Source organism: Siphateles boraxobius, unplaced genomic scaffold (genome assembly GCF_051911475.1).
Source record: "Siphateles boraxobius isolate OS27281-9 unplaced genomic scaffold, OSU_SipBor_1 6, whole genome shotgun sequence".
In the NCBI taxonomy this organism is placed as follows: domain Eukaryota; kingdom Metazoa; phylum Chordata; class Actinopteri; order Cypriniformes; family Leuciscidae; genus Siphateles; species Siphateles boraxobius.
Window position 1 is genome coordinate 11,630,869 of NW_027509186.1, and position 20,434 is coordinate 11,651,302.

Here is a 20,434-nt window from a genome sequence, read left to right on the forward strand (position 1 = left end):
GATATGGGTCACAATTGAAAGAACGTGTCAACGGACGGTCGAAAAAATTGGATATAGGCAACAAATCAGAATTGGGCATCAAGACCTGAAGTGTAAACGAGCCCTATGGGACAAAGTGTACGCGCGTTATGTAGGCTGTAGGCTCATATTACTAATGCGTCCTTTAAATAACAAAAAAAATACTGGTTTCAGTTGATCATTGGCGCAGTCTATTTCAGTTTCCTCAAAATAGCAACGTGCCAACAATGCGCCTGAACACACCTTTGTTTTCAGACCAGCAGCCCATGGGCGCACAGATGGGCGCAAATGGATTTGCTATTTAAACAACGTGGCGCAGAATGTGAAAATGATAAATGTGTCGGGCTGAAAGTAGGAAAAACATCTACGTTGCGTCTGGCGCTGCATTTTGCCGGATGATAGAGTCCTATCTCACAATTCTGACTTTTTCCTGCAATTGCAAGTTTATATCACAATTCTGACTTATTTCTCGCAATTGTGAGTTTATATCTCACAATTCTGACTTTTTTCTCGCAATTGCGAGTTTATATCTCACAATTCTGACTTTTTTCTCGCAATTCTTTCTTTTTTAACGCAATTGCAAGTTTATATCACAATTCTGACTTTTTTCTTGCAATTGTGACTTTATATCTCACAATTCTGACTTTTTTCTCGCAATTGCGAGTTTATATCTCACAATTCTGACTTTTTTCTCGCAATTCTTTCTTTTTTAACGCAATTGCAAGTTTATATCACAATTCTGACTTTTTTCTTGCAATTGTGAGTTTATATCTCACAATTCTGACTTTTTTCTCGCAATTGCGAGTTTATATCTCACAATTATGACATTTTCTCGCAATTCTTTCTTTTTTAACGCAATTGCAAGTTTATATCACAATTCTGACTTTTTTCTTGCAATTGTAAGTTTTTATCTCACACTTCTGACTTATTTCTCGCAATTGCGAGTTTATATCTCACAATTCTGACTTTTTTCTCGCAATTCTTTCTTTTTTAACACAATTGCAGGTTTATATTACAATTCTGACTCTTTGCTTGCAATTTGGAGTTTATATCTCACAATTCTGACTTTTTTCTCGCAATTGCGAGTTTATATCTCACAATTCTGACTTTTTTCTCGCAATTCTTTCTTTTTTAACGCAATTGCAAGTTTATATCACAATTCTGACTTTTTTCTTGCAATTGTGAGTTTATATCTCCCAATTCTGACTTTTTTCTCGCAATTGCGAGTTTATATCTCACAATTATGACTTTTTCTCGCAATTCTTTCTTTTTTAACGCAATTGCAAGTTTATATCACAATTCTGACTTTTTTCTTGCAATTGTAAGTTTATATATCAATTCTGACTTTTTTCTCGCAATTGCGAGTTTATATCTCACAATTCTGACTTTTTTCTCGCAATTCTTTCTTTTTTAACGCAATTGCAAGTTTATATCACAATTATGACTTTTTTCTTGCAATTTTGAGTTTATATCTCACAATTCTGACTTTTTTCTCGCAATTGCGAGTTTATATCTCACAATTATGACCTTTTTCTCGCAATTCTTTCTTTTTTAACGCAATTGCAAGTTTATATCACAATTATGACTTTTTTCTTGCAATTGTTATTTTATATCTCACAATTATGACTTTTTTCTGGCAATTGCGAGTTTATATCTTACAATTCTGACTTTTTTTCCGAACTTACATGTTTATATCACAATTCAGATTTTTTTCTCGCAATTGCAAGTTTATATCTCGCAATTCTGATTTTTTCCCCGCAATTCTGACTTTATAACCGGGAATTGCAACTTTATCATGAAATAAAAATTTTCTATAAAATAAAACTTTGTCACAAAAAAAAAAATACATAAAAAAGTTAATTGTGACTTTTATCTCACAAATCTGACTTTTTTTCTCAGAATTGTGTGATAAAAGTCACAATTATCTTTTTTATGTTTTATTTTTCTTGACGGAAACAAGCTTCCACATTAATGAGATATAGATGATTATAAATTGACAACAGAAAGCAATTTATGAAGTTGATGATGGGTTTTCAGCATGTTGTAATCATGATTGGACGGATTATTGACTGGATGGTGCCAGATATTCCAGAGGAGGTGGTAATTAAGATCAAAAGAGAGCATTACATGGCCAAAGAGGCACTGGCTGAGAATCAGGTGACTTTTATATCGACGAGTTATGACATCATATCTTAAAATTAATATAATCATACCTAATTATTATCATTTTTTCAATGTTGATTTCTCATTCATTTTAAATATTGACACACTTTTAAGTGTGGGGCGGCTGTATTTTTCTTTTTTCTTAAGCATTGACTCTCCTGTCTTTCTTCAGTCTTTGAGTAAAACTGTCCTGGAGGAGGTGGAGAGGCAAACCTTCGAGCTGCGACGAAGAATACAGAGTCCTACAAACAGTATCTCCCCGTCCTCCAGTCCATCTCCTGAACACGAGGACAAGCATCCACCCTGACAGTCTGATCTATGATGCTTTTTCACAAGTTAGACTCTACAGTTAATAGATGTCAATAGGCAACTTCTTTTAATGCTGTCCCAAATAAAATACATAAGGATCAAATTAGTGTGTCTTGCATCATATTGAAAATAGTATTCTGAATGTGTATGTATTTTAGGGTATCATGGGGTAAGATGACCCCCCCCCCCACCACCACCACCACCTAATTTTTTCTTCTGATCATAGATGACACACAATCTTATCTCATTTCATCTGAATATCAACATTTGTGCGATTTGATTTTGGGGTTTGAGGTTAATTAATCTAATTTTGTGTCTCTGGAAAATATTGATCTATGACATTGTATAATGTTTTTTTGTGCATCTATTTATTGATGTGGGATTTGTGGACACATAAATGTTTTCGGATTTGTGATGTAATAGTTTTTATTTTGAAGTAAAAAGATAAAATAATTCCCTTGGGGTAAGATGAGCCAGCAGAATTGGCAGAGAAGGCTCAGAGTGGCATGTTGTTAAAGTGTTATTAACTTTTAAATGTAATGCTCATTGTAATTAATGGAGTTATATTAATGTAAGATGAATATATATATATATATATATATATATATATATATATATATATATATATATATATATATATATATGATTATTGTAGATTATTACATTTATTTTATAATAAAAGAAAAACAAAATGATACATTTATTGTATTTTTTTTCATAAAAAATAGTACATGCATATAGACATTTTCATGTATATGAAATATAGCCCAACATATTAAAAACTGTAATAAAACGTCCCCCCAAAAAATTAATTGAAGAAAAGTGGAAGCAAATTATTATTCATAGCTGTGAACTAAACACTTTGGGCCATTAAAAAGGCTACCAAATCTAAATACCCAAACATCCTGTTACCAAAAAAAGAGAAAAAAAGTCAGTCGAGGAAAGAAAACTGCTTCAAGCCATTTCACGGGGTCTTATGAACCTAAAATGGAAGTAAATACATTTTTAGGCAATGGACTTAGCTACTATAAAGCTGGTGTTTACATGCATACAACACACACACACACGCACGCACGCGCGCATGCACGCACGCACACACACACACATTAAATTAGATGTTTATTAAGGCAAGATTTTATGACATGATGCACCATTCTAGATATGAACAGTGATGTACTTTTAGCATAGGACTATTGTGTGAGCTGGAACACATCCGTTCACATTTCATAGATGTGTGTAACAATAGTTCCCTCTGCTGGTCACAGGATCAACACTATAAGATCAGAATGAGAACCATTTCAACATTGTCAACATTTTTTTAAAACATGGTTCTATGGTTGCCTATTATTTTTTGAATAGTTGCCTAATTATATCCATCCATCTGGTACCAAATTTAACTAGCACAAATTTTCAATTTTTAGATGCCATGGACCAACAAATATGATCACCCTGGTGCGATGGACCCCACATCCTAAAAATTAAATGCTGTGAAAATGAATATTATGAATATGCGTAAAATAGTTTTTGGAAAACATTTAGTTTCTCCTTTGCTTCAACCTTTAGATATCATCATGAAAATTACTGGCTACCCATGAGCATTAATACATAGGGGCAGGAAGAAGTACTTTAGAAACCAGGCTTTATTAATTATTATTGCAGAGATGGGGTTTGGGCCGGGGCTGGGTCCGTGGGACTGTTTCTGGGGGATGAGTCTGAGGGAAGAACAGGAGACAAGGGTAAGGAGAATGCAGAAGACAAAAGGTAGGTAAAATAAAAATTTAAAATAAAATTACGTACACAATGCACTCAATGCCCAAACCCCATCTCTGCAATAATAATTAATAAAGGCTGGTTTCTAAAGTACTTCTTCCTGCCTCTATGTAATGTTCATGGGTAGCCTATGGGTTCCATTCAGACCTTAACACTAAGTATTTTACTGTTATATGTCAACAAGATTCAACAAGACATTTTCACCTGGCTATACCCAATGTTAAGATCTGTTTGGGTATTTATGCAAATTGGTACATATGTAATTAGATTATGCCATGTTTGTCCATGTTAACAAACAAATTCAAAAAACTTGTAATACATTTTTTGTTTGTCTTAATGTAAGTAATCAACTCAGTAGTTTTCACGGTGATATCTAAAGGTTAACATTTTTGTAAACAATAGGCACAAGATACTTCCGGGTGGCAGAACGCGAGCGGCTTCTACTGACCAATTGAAGAGATCCAGCTGGGTACTGTAAACAGTTACATAGTTGTTGTAGATCAAATTTGAAACGATGGCGAAAACGTGTTGTGTTTGGGGTTGCGCAGCCATACAGCAAAAGGTGTAGGGTTTTATCGATTTCCGTCAGAAAAAGGTAAATCTATCCAGCGGAACCACGTGGGTGAGGAGGTTAAAGCGTCAAAAGTAGTGCGCATGTTGTCTTCTCTGCGCTTCCCGGCCCGACACATTAACTGTAATTATGAGCCAGATTTAAACCCAACCATTTTTCATACGTGGGTCTTTATAACTGACGTTCTCAACTACTTTTTATGTTACTTTTTCCCGCCCGCAACATTTATGTTTTGTCCCGCAGCCGCCCGCAAATAGACTTTTTTTCTGTAGCCTAACTCCAAATACTTTCAAGTTATCCTACGTGTCGCCATCATACACATCAGCATAAATGCTCCTGATAAATGATTTTTTATTAAATCATTAACACACAAACCACTGTTATAACATAAAAGCAAGCAGATACTGCGTGCATGGTTTGGCATGACTGAATGCGCGCAAAGTGCGCTCCCTTAATAATTCCTAAAAAGCTGACATCAGTTCATCGCGATCTCACACATCTCTGTTATTATAAATGAAGCTGACTGCACAATGAATCTTTCATGATATAAATCTACACTTTGTTTGTTATAATTAGAGGATTTGCCAGCTTACAGAATTCAGCTCTGAACAAAAAGTCAGTTTTAAGAGGTGAGGGGAGTCTATCTAAAATGCTTCTGATTGGCCATTGCGTTCAAGAAATCAACACATATGTCTGTGATTGGCTACATCGCTCAACGCTGTAAACATGTTATAAAAAGAAACTCCTGTAAATCATTTCTATTTTGTTTTAGTTGTTCTTGTTGCTTTTCTGCAACAGATGAATAAAAATGTATTAGTTTTATATGTTTTATTCATCGATATTTCTAGTTTGCGGGAGTCCCGCGAATCGTTTTATTCATAGACATCATGTAGATGTCTATGGTTTTATTCTCCCGCAATCCGCACACACAGAGTGAGTGCATTACCGCCCGCGCTCGCACTCGGCCATCAAATCTAGTCCCGCGCCGCACTCTATTGCGTTCGGAGTGCACGTCTATAGATCAAAGAATCTAAGCTCTAATGATCATGTTAACTATGTCTGAATTTCCACCACGTCTGTTTTTGAATTAACTGTTGAAATGTAGATTACACTACTGCCTTCCAAGCAATTTACTAGTGTTGCCATAGGAACGCTTCGGCTTTTGCCACCCGGAAGAACGTCTATTACTGTTGTGACGTCATGGTGAATTGGAGTTTGAATAGGCTATATTTGGGTCTTTTTCGAAACTTTTCCCTACTGGGATTCTTCGGGGCTTTTTTTCTCTTACTCGGGACAAATTGAGGGTACACAATCAGTTGAGTTTGCTTCTGTTGCAGTTTGTTCAACCTGTTGTTGTCATAAAATAACTGGACTACTTGGGGGTCCCAGCCGGAACCCAGCGTCCTCGTCTCATGGTGTCATCTCATGGTCTCAGGTGCCTCGGCACATCTCACCTGACTGCATCATCTAGGCCTCAGGATGGTTCCACAAAAAATTGACTGCACATACAAAATTAATTACTTCAAACTACAGATTGTACTTTACATACAGCAAAAGACACTGCATCTATTTGGGTCTCATTAGTTAATCCAGGATGGACCTAAAAAAAAAACTTTAACCTTACGGTTCATTAAACATTTTTAGCACAGCTAACTCAACATTATTATTTTTTTAATCTTCACACTGTATAGCCAGAGAACTATAACAAAAGTAGATTAAAGACACTCTACAGTATGTCTGTTTAAAGCTGCTTTGTATTGTTGTGTATTTTTAAAAAAATCTATAAATGTCCAAAAATGATGTGCATTTTGCTTGCAGTTTTGTGTTAATAAAAATCAAATCCATTACATCTCATAATTCAGTTGTTCATTTTGTATTGTATTGTGTAATTTAATCAATTTTATTTTTTATAGCCTGTAAGTTTTGGTTCACTAATTTTATTGCATGGGATGTTATTGTATTGTATGATGTTCTGTTTTAAGAAATAATTATGACATAAATCATATGAATTAGTACACAAAATGGCATGCATGTAATTAAAAAAAATTATATTATGCCTTATTGCTTAATAACAAATAAATTAATGTCGCAAAACCTGAAAATGCAATTTCTTTCATTAATCAGGATAAAAAAATACAAGATTATTATATGAATTAAGGGGTTTGATAATGATTACATTAAGATTTGTGATTTCGTAGTTTTATTACACTGTTCTGTAATCAAGGCTAGACAACCAATTAATATTTATACTAAGTAGCCTACACACAAAACATAGCTAGCATTCTGTAATTTATTTAAATGGATAAACAGTCAATAAGAAAAATAGTAATAAACACAACTTAACATTATTAACTTACATGGTTCTTTTAATAACAAAATTTGTACAACATATTGCGCTGATTATTACGATAAAAATAGTGACATAATTCTAATTGCATTTCGAATCGCTGTGAATACGGTAAGGCAGTATTAGGTCAGGTAAACCTCAGCTAGCACGATAGCTGTATGCTATGCTACTATGTAAGCTAACTAAAAAACACTAAGAACGAGAAATGTTTAAATTTATAATCAATAGCTTCGGTTTTATACTAGTATATGAAACATATAAGTTAAAAAACATGAATGACTCGTTATAACGTAATTCAACCGACTTCTATAATAAAGTGATATTGTCTGATTTGTAACCAGGCACTAAAGCGATTACCCATAAAACGTGCTTTGAACCAATCGTATTGCTTGGGTCCTAAGGTGGGACCCATCTCTTCGGTGGGACCCCTATGGTTGGCGTGATTTTTCTTCCCAAACCACTTCTGCGGAAATCCCGCCCTGCAGCCGATTCTAAAGTTTTCATTGGTCATGTCAATCACTGTACTGATTGCCTACACCAAACACTGATCCCTATGAAATCGCAGCAGGGCGGGATTTCCGCTGAAGTGGTTTGGGGAAAAAAATCACGCCTATGGTTGAGGTCGCTGTGTCCATTTCTTTTACTGTCTATGGGTGGGACTCATCTCTTCACCACACCGGAACCCAGTTTGAAGTCCATAATAAAACAGAAGGACTTTTATTTTGGAATTACGCTCTGACATTGGCGCCCAATGCTTCACATGCGCGAGGAGGCGGGCGCAAATTTTCCCGGGATTTTGGGGCCTAGACAGTAAGTAAGTAAGTAAGCAAGCAAACAAGTAAGTAAGTAAGTGTGAATTGTAATATTTTTAATTGTTCTTTGACATTCGCATTAATAAACCATATAACAACAGAGACGTCACGTATGTTACTTTAAACAATCAAAGCTTTACTTTAATTTTACCCTCACAACAATCACTCACACTGCTAAAAAAAAAGTTGCTAGCATTCAGTTGCGGGTTAGCATAATAACTTATATAAAATAATCTACAGTTCATTTGGACGTATTCTGAATATGTTTTATTGACAATAGTTTATAAAATAAGCCTTTTTGGGTGTCTCGTGGTAGACTTCCCACTGGTTAATGTTGCTGAGGATGAACACAACTATTTAAAAACATAACTATTTGATACAGTCTAGTAACAATTTGAAGTGCAGGTTTGCGGATGCTTTCTGAATAATTGATTTGTTGATATGAATAAGCACCTCATGTAGATATTTACATTAGATTGAATGTTATCTAATACAGGGGGGTCTCAACCTTTAAAGACCCATGAAAACTACATGTTTTATATAACGTTAGTTTCTCTGTACAAAACCTGCAGCTGTGCTTTGGTGGTGTAGGCTAAACCCTGGATCTAATGTAGTAACAGTTACATTTCAGGGTAATACAGTGTTTTGGATCAGACTTTTCACGTTGTTTTTGTCTTTCAGCTGACTGTCATATGCTGCTGTAGAAGTTGAGAGAGAGAGGATCATCATTGACTGAAACACAGCGAGGCCGGCCGCAGAATCATGCCGCCTGTGTCTGAAGTGGACACGGGTCCGGTTGAGGAAAGCTCCGGGGGTCTTGAACGCTCAGACTGCCTCTGTCCGATCTGTCTGGACATATTCCTGGAGCCGGTCACTCTCCCCTGCACGCACACGTTCTGCAAACCCTGCTTTCTGGAAACCGTGGACAAGTCCAACATGTGCTGTCCGCTTTGCCGAAAGCGTGTGTCCACTTGGGCACGACTCAATGGCCGGAATAAGACTTTGGTCAACATTGAGCTGTGGAGACGCATACAGGACGCTTTCCCCGCTCAGTGCGAGCGGAGAGTGCAGGGCATTGATGACTGTGATGATGCTGGTATGCTGAAGCCGTATGTGATACATAACTGTTTCATGGTAATGCATATTGCATTGATTAATCGCTTCCCCCCCCCCCCCCCCAGTGTTGATTTCAAGACCTCAAGTATGTCAGCCAGGAGAGCTGAGGAAAGAGTACGAGGACCAGATCAGCAAGGTGAGAGATTCACGATGGTCTCGACTCTCTCTGTTAGGATGTGGTGGATTTTTAGCCAGCAGTCACTGAAATGGCAGGTGGGCCTCCATGAAAGCACATTACAGACTGCAATCCCATGTTTACATGGTTGTTCTGCCAACAACACAATGGTTTTTGATTGTCTGTCCTGTCCTGCTCAGAGCAGAATGCTGGTTCTATCATTTCTGCAATTGAATTTTTGAAAGATTATTTTTTCCCCCATGCACATACCATTTATAGTTGTTCTTACACAGATAATTACACTTAAAATTAATTATTAGTAGTAGTGTTATTAGGGGTGTAACAATATATCGTGTCACAATATATCGCAATTCAAAAATGAAACAATATGTATCGTGGATTGTGACAATCTGTATATTTCACCCAAAATCGAAATTACTGTGTGAGAAAAAATTCAAGTTTACAGAGTGTTGGTGTCACTACTACATTAAACTATTATAATGCTGAATATAATGTATAATAATGCAATGGGGGAATATTTGTGGGTCCTGATAATGCCAAATGTCTTATGTTACCAGTAAAAAGTGGCCTAGATTATTTTAAATATATCTTTATAATGCAAGCATAATTGACTAAAATAATTCTGTATTTTCAGCTTCAGAATCATGCATATGTTTATTCTGGTGTCACTATTGTCCTGTCCATTGGGTTTCCAGCACCAAGTCCAAACCTATTCATTTATACCCATAATGTAATACCAAATTTAGCATTGTAATCAACAGTAAAACATTTTTTTAAACCTTTTACCATATGTCTTGGAGTATGGCAATAATATCGTATCGTGATATGTATCGAATCGTGTCATGAGGGTATCGTTACACCCCTAATTATTATCATTATTACTATATATATTATTGTTTTTCAGAGATAACTGCTTTTTGCTGTTGTAGGCTACCTTTAAAGACATCTGCATAAATACGTTTTCATTTATGGAATTTCAGTTATGGAAACATTGTTTCAGTACCTGATCTTTTAGGATTAAGGCCCATTCACACCAAGGATGATACTAACAATAACAATAAAGATATAGTTCTAAAAATCATTCTAAATGTAAAATAATAAGAGTCCACACCAACACTGTAATGATAACACCGCAGAGAAACTATATCGTTGGAATCAAGTTTTTAGAACTTTTATTTCCATGAACGATAAACATTGACAGCCAATCAGAATCAATTCTGCTTTAAAGAGGCAGACGATAAAACTGCAGCGCGCACTTAGAAATAAACAGAACGATATTGTGTGTTGATGTGCTTGCTATATTTATAGAGCACAAGATGCAAAGAGTGCTACTGGGAAATAACGTCTGCATCCCTGTGCTCTTTGGATGTGGGATAGTTTTTAGGAAAAAATACATTAAAAAAAACTTTATTTATTCACGGCTATAATATTTTAAAAACATTCACATACATTTTGCCATCTAACCTATACTGAATGCCACTAAAAACAGGTCAAATACATGCGATTTGCTTGCCTTGCATTATAATCATTGTATATATCAAACTTGCACTGTAGATATACACTTTTTAAAATATGATATTCATTTTTAAAATGTAACATTAACATGACTGTAATTTAAACAAAGCATTTGTAAAAATATAAAGAAAAATATAAAGCAAAACATGTAAAATATAAATGTTTAAACATGTTAGCTAAATGAAAATAAATAGTATCTCCAGATCGACTAGCAGCAGCAGTGTCTCTTGTTTTGTTGTTGTGAAGGCTGGCTGTCTGTCCTCATCTGGTCTCTTGTTTTGAACAGCTCGTGGAGGAGAAGCGAGCTCTGGAGGAAGCCGAGCGGAGAGCCAGTGAGGAGTACATCCAGAGACTCCTGGCGGAGGAGGAGGAGCGTATGGCGGAGGAGAGGCGGAGACATGAAGAGCAACAGCTGGAGAACGATGAGAAACTGGCCAGACTGCTCAGCCAAGAGCTGGTGAGGTCACACATCAGAGGTCGGAGACACATTCAATGACTGCAGGACTATTTTAGTGACATGTCAAAACAACTATAAAATCTGACAACAGATATTTGGACTGTCTGAGCACAACAGGAGGACGTGTAAATAATCTCATTCTGTGTCCCTAATGGTTACACACATTGAAGCATTGACTGCATTTGTTACTCTCAGCCTTAAGCATTGTTACACAACCTTATCATTTATGCAAATATAAGTTCATCAGTATGTACAAATTAAAATTGGATGCCGAACTTTTTTTTCTTATTTTACTCATTGTTTATTATTTTTATTATTTTTTGTTTATTTAATTTAAAGTATTATGCTATTTTTAAAGTTCCTAATTTTGTTTTTGAGTCTTCTGCAATAGGTTTACATGCATCACAGGTCAAAAACCATTTAATTTTGATCAAGGATTCAGTCTCTAAACCCCTCCCTTCTGAGAGCCTGCTCTGCTCTGATTGGTCAGATGACCCAAATACTGCAGTAGATTGGCTTAGAATGCCCTATTTTACTGTCATGAGTGAATATTGTAGAAACAATTCCACACTAGTATTAATACAGGTATGCAAGACTGTTTACAAAGAGGTCCAGCAGGAGGCGCTGTAAGAGCGGCAGAAACAGCGGTTTCCCTGGTAACGGCTGTACACGAAGCAGTTTCCCCGGTAACGGCTGTACACGAAGCAGTTTCCCCGGTAGCGGCTGTACACAAAGCAGTTTCCCCGGTAGCGGCTGTACACAAAACAGTGAAGCGCTCATAAACGCTGCTTTATCAGGAAAGATAAAAAAAGATTCAATTGAAATAACATCGAGACTTTTCTAAAGACCTTCAGTTCACTTCAGATACATTCATATTAAAAACACCCACGCCACGTTTTGACTTTGAAACTTGCAGTGCTCATGTTTATTCAGCGATGTCAATGGCAACCACAAATAGATCTTACAAAAGGCTGAGTTGATATTGTGAACCAATGTATGGGAGGCACTGTAATTTAATTTCACATCTGTCAATTATAGTTTAACTTATCCATCTTCACCGTCACGCTCAGTAACACATATAGCTGTGCATCACCACAGTGCAACATTGAAAAGACCCTCTCAAACAGTGTCGCGCCGCGACCCCAACCTTGTTTAAGCGACATACACTGGTAATGTGCTATATTAAATATGAATATAACAAATATAAACTGCTATACCGCCCAGCACTAGTTTTACCATATCAATTTGAGCCTGAGTCCACATCCTTTGAAGCGCTGCAAAGTAGATTTGCTTTCCCAGTGCAGAAAATAGCATCTTGTCATTTCAACAACACAATTCTTCAAGCCCTCAACTACACCTACAATGTTCGATGGTGAAAGTAGACATTGTTCACAGGCAGCCAATGAAGACAATAGGCACTATGCAAATTTGTTACAAACCTACTTCAGTTTGAGCAGGAAGCAAGACTGGAATTACTGATGACTCGTTTCAGCCAGTTCAGAATCAGTTCTTTCTTTTGAGAAGAAAACGCTGCAATCGGGGATGATGTAATGCTGTTTTGTGCTGTTTTTGCAGAATTCAGGACCGATCTCTGATTCACCATGGATCGTCAAACCTACTGATGCTACGCCAGCTAAGAAAACAAAACCACATAAGGGGGACATTGAGAAGTGAGTACTTGCTGTTGAGCCCCCGTATATCAGTAATATAACTCGTCTTTTCAGGCCTGGTTATTGTTAAAAGTATTGAAGACCACAAAGAAAGGGTTTTTCTAATGCACTCCATTCTCCTTTATGTCAGGTATTTGCGTCCAGTGCCTCATAAACAGCCGAGCAGTTCTGACAGCAGCCCAGACTCCTCTCTGATGGCTAATAAGGTGATTTTAAAGATGCTTTGATTGTCTCCTTTTCTTATAAATGAAATCATTACAAAGGAAATAATGATGGTTTTGAGATCATACATGCCACATTTGAATCAGTTTTATGAGTGAATTTTAGTGAAGATTAAGTTTTTTGGTAACATTTTACTTAAAGCCTGTTTTCTATTTTAATGTTTTAAAATAGAAATTAGGGATACACCAAATGTTCGGCAACCGAAATTATTCGACCGAAAATAGCAGAAAAACCACTTTCGGTGTTCGGGCCGAATAAGTAAAAAGACCGAACAATGACGTTTTTGATGACACGATCAATTAGTAACCAGTGTAGAGTGAGAGGCGCGCGCTTTATAAATGGAGCCAACATGCCCCCTTTGAGCAGATAACGAAAGAGAAGCTCATCTGATGCATCTGTGCAGACGTTATACCCTTACTTGCAGCACTAAAGCGTCTTTTAACCCTCTGTAGTTGACAAACGCACCGCCGCGTTCTGCTGGATTTTATTCACATAGCAGCAAAATAGACTTAAATACTCCGTCATTTATGGTCACTTAAATGCAGACTTAAGAGATATGAAAAAATAAACTGTTAAATGTCTACTTGTCTCCACTTACAATCGAACCAAAACTGTGCTTTTGTAAAATAAAGAATCCTTATCTGCTAATCGCCAAAGAGAGAGCGCGCGCTATATTGAAACCCAAATGATCTGAGGCAATCCATGCAAACCTGTCAGCGCCCACGATAAAGTGTATGTAAACCGCAAAAGTAGGCTTATGTCTAGGACAGTTATTCATTTGTTGTGGGTTCATCCACATTTTTTTTGCACTTTTCAATGCACTTTTTTAGTTACATTCTTTCAGCAGTCAGTTATAGGCCTAACATAGTCTATTCAAGAAGGGGGGCTTCAAAGATGGCCAAATAAAAATATATTTTTTATTTTACTAATTTATTTATTTTAAGTTATATTGTGCTTTGTTAAAATAATATCTGCTGGAATGTAAAAAAAAAAAATCAGTGTTAAATAAAATTTATTTTTGCAATTAGATTTTTTTCTCTGAAAAGCAAGACAAAATAGTAAAAAAGCATATATTTACTATTTAATTAAATGCAATGGTGAAAAAAATTGGCAAAATAAAAATAAAACACCGCGTTCGGTATTCGGCCTTCGGCCAAGCGTTTCATTATTATTCGGCTTCGTCCAAGAATTTTCATTTCGGTGCATCCCTAATAGAAATTGTTCCTGTGATGGCAAAGCTGAATTTTCAGCAGTCTTCAGTGTCACATGATCCTTCAAAAATCATTCTAGTATGATGATTTGATGCTCAATAAACTTTTATTATTATTACAAATGTTTGAAAAAAACTTTTTTTTTCAGGACTCTTTGATGAAAAGAAAGTTAAAAAGAACGGCATTTTTAAAAAAAAAACAAAATATTTTCTAACATTTTAGATGTCTTCACTGTCACTTTCAAAAAAAAATAAAACCTGTTCCAAAACCTTTTACAGTAGTGCGTGTGCAAAGTGCATGCTTTTAGTGAAAGATAAAACACAGTTGCATAGTTTAATTTGAAAGATTCTAAGTATAAATGCTCAATTTTTTCAGGAGAACATTCTGAGCCCTCTGAAACCCCCCACAGCACCGTCTGAGGAGGACACGGTGAAACAGGCCGTGCCCGTGCCGGACTACAACGGGAAACCCTCCACCTCCAGCTTCATTCCCAGCTGCTCAGAACACACTTCTGTTTTTAACAGTCCTAACAGCAGCTCTTCGAAAAGGAAGAGTTCGGAGACCGAGCTTCAGAGCGAAGCGGATCTACACACTAAGAGGCCTTGTTCTTCTCCGCGATGTGAATCTCCGTTTTCAGTCGACAGCCCTTTTCTGTCTGAGTTGGCGTGGCATGAGGAGACCTTACGGAGTCGCTGGCACCAGGAAGAGGAGGACAGAAGAATGGCGATGCAACTTCAGAGAGACCTGAACCGTCAAATGGCCGTGGACCGCAGAAAGGGTTCAGCCGATGGCTATCAGCTCCGGCAAAAAAGCACTACGGCTTCCACAAGCACGAACCCAGACGAGGAGAGTACGATAAAGAACATTAGTACGCCACGCTCGACCGCGAGGAAGAGCACGGGTTGCAGGGACGAGGGGAAAACTGAAAAGAGACTGTCTGGAACAGTGGGAGCGACCCCTGGGAAAAGCCCCGCGGCTTCTCCTTCAGCAACGGTCCCGACTAGCTTGAAGAAGGGGGCGAAGCAGACCACGCTTACGGAGATGTTCCCCAACATGAGCAGCTGAACAACCCTCTGCTGATCGGATCTGGTTTCTCAAACGCCCCACTGACTGGAAACAGATTAGCAGGTGCCGCGCCGCCACTAGAGGACGCCGCGTAGCCGTGTTCGGTTATCTCGTTCGGTTTCCGCTCGTATCTTAAGTTGCTAATACTCCTTCAGTGCCTTTCCAGCGAGGTTCATACTGTAAAGTCATGACGGATTTGGAATGGTTTTCGTTTTTATAAGCGTTTATAAAGTCACGACTAGCGTAGAGATTGAAATCGCGTGAGTGCTGCAGAAGAAACTCATTTTGTAAGCATTTGCTGGCATTTTCAATTTGATTAAAATAAAGAAAATATTACTTTACAGAATTTTGTTTTTGTCGTCGTCTGGTTATTTGACGAGCAAAAAGCACAAAGGAATGACTTAAATTATTACTTGTGGTTATTACACACAATAAATACATATTTAGGCCTAAATTTAAGATTTATGTATTTTAATTTCTTATCAAATTTTAGTCAATTTGGGTTACACCGTTTTAACATAAACCAATAGACTTAAAGTGATCCACATTTATTAGTAATGCATAAATTAAACCTTTTTAAAAAAAAAATTTGGTCGTATTTTAATAATCATATTTTCAAAATGCATTTAATCAAATTGCTTAGAATCAGCATAAATCTATGGGAGCTTGTTTCCGATACGGAATAAAAAAGATACAAAATTCCGCGTTTACTGTATATCACAGAACTCGAAATTGCGGGGAAAAAGTCTTAAATTGTGAGTTTATATCTTGCAGTTCTGACTTTAGTCAGAATAGTGACATTACAACTCGCAATTGCGAGGTTATAAATCCAAATTGTGAGATATAAAGTCACAACTGAGGAAAAGAAGGTCCGAATTATGAGATAAAATGTCGCAATACCTTCTTTATTTTTTATTCTGTGGCAGAAACAAGCTTCCATATAAATCTATTTATTCAGTTAAAAAGTATGAACCGTTAACATATGATTAGTTGTGAAAATGTATGAGATTGAAATAAACTGGACTGATTGATAAATATATTAGTGTGTAATTAAAACAAATTCAGTTGATTACCATTTCAGAAATCTTGGTTTCCTTTAAGTATGACTGACATGTCACATTAAGTTTATTAGTTTGTTAAAACTAATCCAAATACATGGACATTTTATGTATAATTCAAACACGCCTTAAATTTAGGCCGATTTTTTTTATTTTTGATCTAAATAATTTATTAAAGAAACAAAATGTATTAACTTATTGTGTATTTATTCAAATGTTCCTGTAATCTTAAGTTTGAAGAATGCTAATATGACTCATCTGTCTTAAAGTGGAAAAAGTCAGATATGCAATGTCATGACTGCAGGGGTGTTTTTTTTTCTGTCTCTACATAAGGATTGCTAAAGCACTGCATTTTGAGAAGTATTCTAGTTGGAAATGTCATGTGAAATATGGAAAAATGTCTGTCAGATGATCAGTGAACCAGCTCTATCTTGCCTGTTATGGTCTTCTTTTAGTATTCCCCATACTGTTGCTTTGAAGTTGGTTGCAGCACTTCCCAGTTGAGTCTTGTGCGTCTTTACACAGCATGAGTAATATTCCCCACACACTCCTGTCAAAATCCCCCCCAATCAACTCCATATGGTCATTTAATGGATTAACTGTGCAGTAGTATTTGCTTGGTAAAGGTGAAGTCAGCAAATTGAATGGAAATAAAGTACTTGATCAAATGAACGCAACCTTGGTGAACGTAAGAGACTTCTTTTAAAAATGGCCCCAAACTTAAATTATAACTATTATCACAATGAGAATGAGTAAATCAGGTTTATTTTGATCTCATGGTGACTTGAAGAACTAGCCATTTAACAACCACATGTTTTATGAGTGAATATTGAAAGGGGAACATGTTCCCTTATGGTGGCAACCTAAAGCTGTGGCTAACAAGTCAGGAGAATATGATTTCTGGTTTAAAACAAAAGGATTAAACATTCTAATAATTCTGCAGTTGCTGGTTTGACCGGCACAAAAATCCCCGCGCCGCATCCTGATTCATGGACTGTCTTGTGAGCTCGCTGACTGTGACATGCAACAGAACTGCATCATAGGCTGGTCATACAGTTTGCTTCCAGATGTTGCACACAAGCATTGAGGAACAAAGCGCCTCAGATATCAGATCGTGTCAAAGGACGAACACAACATAAGAGTAATACTATGGGTCCTTCAAACTGGCATGCGAAAAGCAACATAAAAGATTGCAATGTAATCGCGCGAATATTATTGTGCATGTGTGACAAACTACGCATTCAAACCCAAGCAGTGCATTACAGTTAATAGGGAATTTTATGGTACTCTACATTTATGTAATGGTTATGATCCATTTCTTACCTGTTAATCACTATTTGAGCATGGACCTGAAAAATACATTTCCAACTTAAACTTTCGTAAATCTTTAATGTTTTGGATCACACACTTAAAGAGATAGTTCACCCAAAAATGAAAATTCTGTCAGTATTTACTCGCCCTCATGTTGTTCAACCTCGTAAGACCTTCGTTCATCTTCAGAACACGAATTAAGATATTTTTGATGAAATCTGAGAGCTGGATCACTCCTCCATAGGCTTCTTCAGGGATTGAAGCTTGTTCCCCGAAAAGTTATTAAAGACATCGTTAAAATAGTCCAAGTGACTCAATCTTAAGTTTATCAAGCGACGAGAATACTTTTTGTGTGCAAAACAAACAAAAATAACGACTTTATTTCAACTATTCATGTCCTTCTCTGTGGGCCTCGAGTCAGTTCACTAGTGTAATATCGTAGAGCTTCTGTTGTTGTACGTCACACGCATCACACACATGACCAGCGTCGGCCAGTAGTGAGCCTACGTGTGACGTAGCTCTACGCAATCACACTACGCTACTGACTCGAGGCCCACAGAGAAGGACATGAATAGTTGAAATAAAGTCGTTATTTTTGTTTTTTTTGCGCACAAAAAGTATTCTCGTCGCTTGATAAACTTAAGATTGAGCCACTGTAGTCACTTGGACTATTTTAACGATGTCTTTAATAACTTTTCGGGGCTGGCAAGTGTCAATCCCTAAGAAGCCTATGGAGGAGTGATCCAGCTCTCAGATTTCCTCAAAAATATCATAATTCGTGTTCCGAAGATGAACAAAGGTCTTATGGGATTGGAACAACATGAGGGTGAGTAAATACTGACAGAATTTTCATTTTTGGGTGAACTATCCCTTTAAGTTTTTCGCCTGTTTTTAAAGCAGACACTTGGCAGATTATTGCTGAAGTGATTTTTTTTTTTACTTAAAGTTAAATTTTACTTTTATTGTTATGATAAATACACAACACATTATGCTCTAAAACTGCAAGAAAAGCAAAGCCAAAAATCTAAAGTTGTGTTCCAAATTTGAGCTTGATATCTCAAAAAATTAGCTTTCAGTAAGAATTTGTTTGGCTGCAGTACCAAAAGTTTCCACTAATGAAATTAGCTTCATGTTTGTAAAAAAAAAAAAACTTAACATTTTTCGGTCAACCGAAGAGCACCAGAAGGTCTAAGGAATAGTTGCCCCAAAATTGCAAATTTTGACACTCTTTACTCACCCTCATGTCATTCTAAACCGACTTTCTTTCTTCGGTGGAAACTAAAGGTGAAATTTTAGACAACTAGTTACTCTATTCTATGCGATTAAAATGAATGGTGACTGCAGCTTACAAACTGGACACAAAAGCATCATCAAATTAGCACAGTATAAACAAATTTTGCTTCAGAAGCCATCGCTTGTGGAAAATAAGTACAGTACACTTTAAGTGTACTCTGTTTAAGTGGCCTTTTTATTTAATTAATATTATATTATAGGCTATTACAGCTTTTAAAAAAAACTAAATCATGTTAACACACATTGTTTACATCTTAATATAAAAAAAGTATTATAGCATGTATACATTAGCCACATTCTCTTCCAAGTCTTTCACTGTAATGCCGGATTTATTAATTTTTTTTAAGAAAAGGAAGGACAAGTGAAATTGTTTTTGTGGTAGGCTACTCAACATCACGCAAGAATATTACAGTACTTATTAATCTGTAATCCACTGTAACCTGTCTTCCTCTATTTTAAAGGGGTGGTTGATTATGATTTGACTTTTCTAACTTTAGTTAGGGTGTAATGTTGCTGTTTGAACATAAACAACATCTGCAAAGTTACGACGGTCAAAGTTCAAAGCAAATTCAATTCATTTAAATAAATTGCTTTTTAAGGACTACAAATGGCTGGAAGGGACTATAATGACATTCCTCGTGGGCCAGTGACATCACTAACCCTAAAATTTACATAAACCCTGGAACACGATTTATAGATTATCAAGACAGAATATGCTAGTCAATGACTAAATCAACTACACACAAGCTACATACATTCAGAAATTACCATTCAGAAATGTTGTCTACATGTTGTTCATCTTTCCAACTCCGGTTTGACCATAAAAGGCTAAACGTTTTTGAAATGTTCAGTGTGTGTCTGTGTGAGGTAAAAGGACAAGAGTTGTTGAAGCTCCGCTCTCTGTGACCGAAGCAGAAAACTAATTTGCATTTAAAGGGACAGACACAAAAAAAGTGACAACTTCAACATGCTGTATAAAAATATCTGTGGGGTATTTTGAGCTAAAACTTCACATACACACTCTGGGGACATCAGAGATTTATTTTACATCTTGTGAAAAGAGCCTTATACCACCCCTTTAATCTCTTTCTTTTAGCTTGTGTATCTGTAAGATTGTATCTGACGCCCATTAGGACATGTTTTGTATTCATAATGTATAATAACATTAACACTGAAGTTGGAGCAGTCTTAAAGAAAGAAAATAGATGACTAACTTTTAATAAGCAGTTTATACAACCGGCCACTCTTGATTTGTTGTTTTGTCTGCTTTATTTCACTTCTGCAGTGTTCACTGTCATATCTTATTTTTTTCTATAAACAAATCAGTGTCATTGGATAAGGTTTAATTTGTTTAATATTAGTCTTATTTACCATAAACTAACAATGAACA

General features: G+C 36.4%; 2 protein-coding genes across 8 annotated transcripts in view; both read left to right on the top strand.

Annotated features, from left to right (window-relative positions):
* ano7 (anoctamin 7) overlaps positions 1-2,591 on the top strand; it is a 58,677-nt gene extending 56,086 nt beyond the window's left edge. The window contains exons 23-24 of one of the 2 annotated variants that reach the window (XM_077207730.1): positions 2,056-2,175; positions 2,354-2,591. In XM_077207730.1, coding sequence (XP_077063845.1) covers positions 2,056-2,175; positions 2,354-2,488 — 255 coding nt within the window. In that variant the 3' untranslated portion in view covers positions 2,489-2,591. Of the gene's footprint in view, positions 1-2,055; positions 2,176-2,353 lie in introns of those variants that run through there. The other variant, XR_013195911.1, reaches the window with a different exon arrangement.
* A 4,990-nt stretch (positions 2,592-7,581) lies between these two features.
* On the top strand, positions 7,582-15,728 carry rnf168 (ring finger protein 168). Of its 6 annotated transcripts, none has more exons than XM_077207736.1 (7): positions 7,582-7,996; positions 8,672-9,086; positions 9,172-9,242; positions 11,044-11,214; positions 12,790-12,884; positions 13,015-13,090; positions 14,693-15,728. In XM_077207736.1, the coding sequence occupies exons 2-7, from the start codon at positions 8,753-8,755 to the stop codon at positions 15,380-15,382; spliced, it is 1,437 nt and encodes a 478-aa protein (XP_077063851.1). In that variant the 5' UTR covers positions 7,582-7,996; positions 8,672-8,752; the 3' UTR covers positions 15,383-15,728. The 6 variants fall into 6 exon arrangements, with proteins under 6 accessions (XP_077063851.1, XP_077063854.1, XP_077063850.1 ...); XM_077207739.1 differs by having other exon boundaries at positions 7,709-7,992; XM_077207735.1 differs by having other exon boundaries at positions 7,710-7,988.
* Positions 15,729-20,434: the final 4,706 nt, after the last annotated feature.

What these genes read in the sequence shown, in the direction of transcription:
- rnf168 (XM_077207736.1), top strand. Translation starts at nt 8,753, where the DNA reads ATGCCGCCTGTGTCTGAAGTGGACACGGGTCCGGTTGAGGAAAGCTCC. An exon ending in CATAAGGGGGACATTGAGAA is followed by an intron (nt 12,885 to 13,014) that starts GTGAGTACTTGC and finishes CCTTTATGTCAG; the next exon opens with GTATTTGCGTCCAGTGCCTC. An exon ending in CCTCTCTGATGGCTAATAAG is followed by an intron (nt 13,091 to 14,692) that starts GTGATTTTAAAG and finishes CAATTTTTTCAG; the next exon opens with GAGAACATTCTGAGCCCTCT.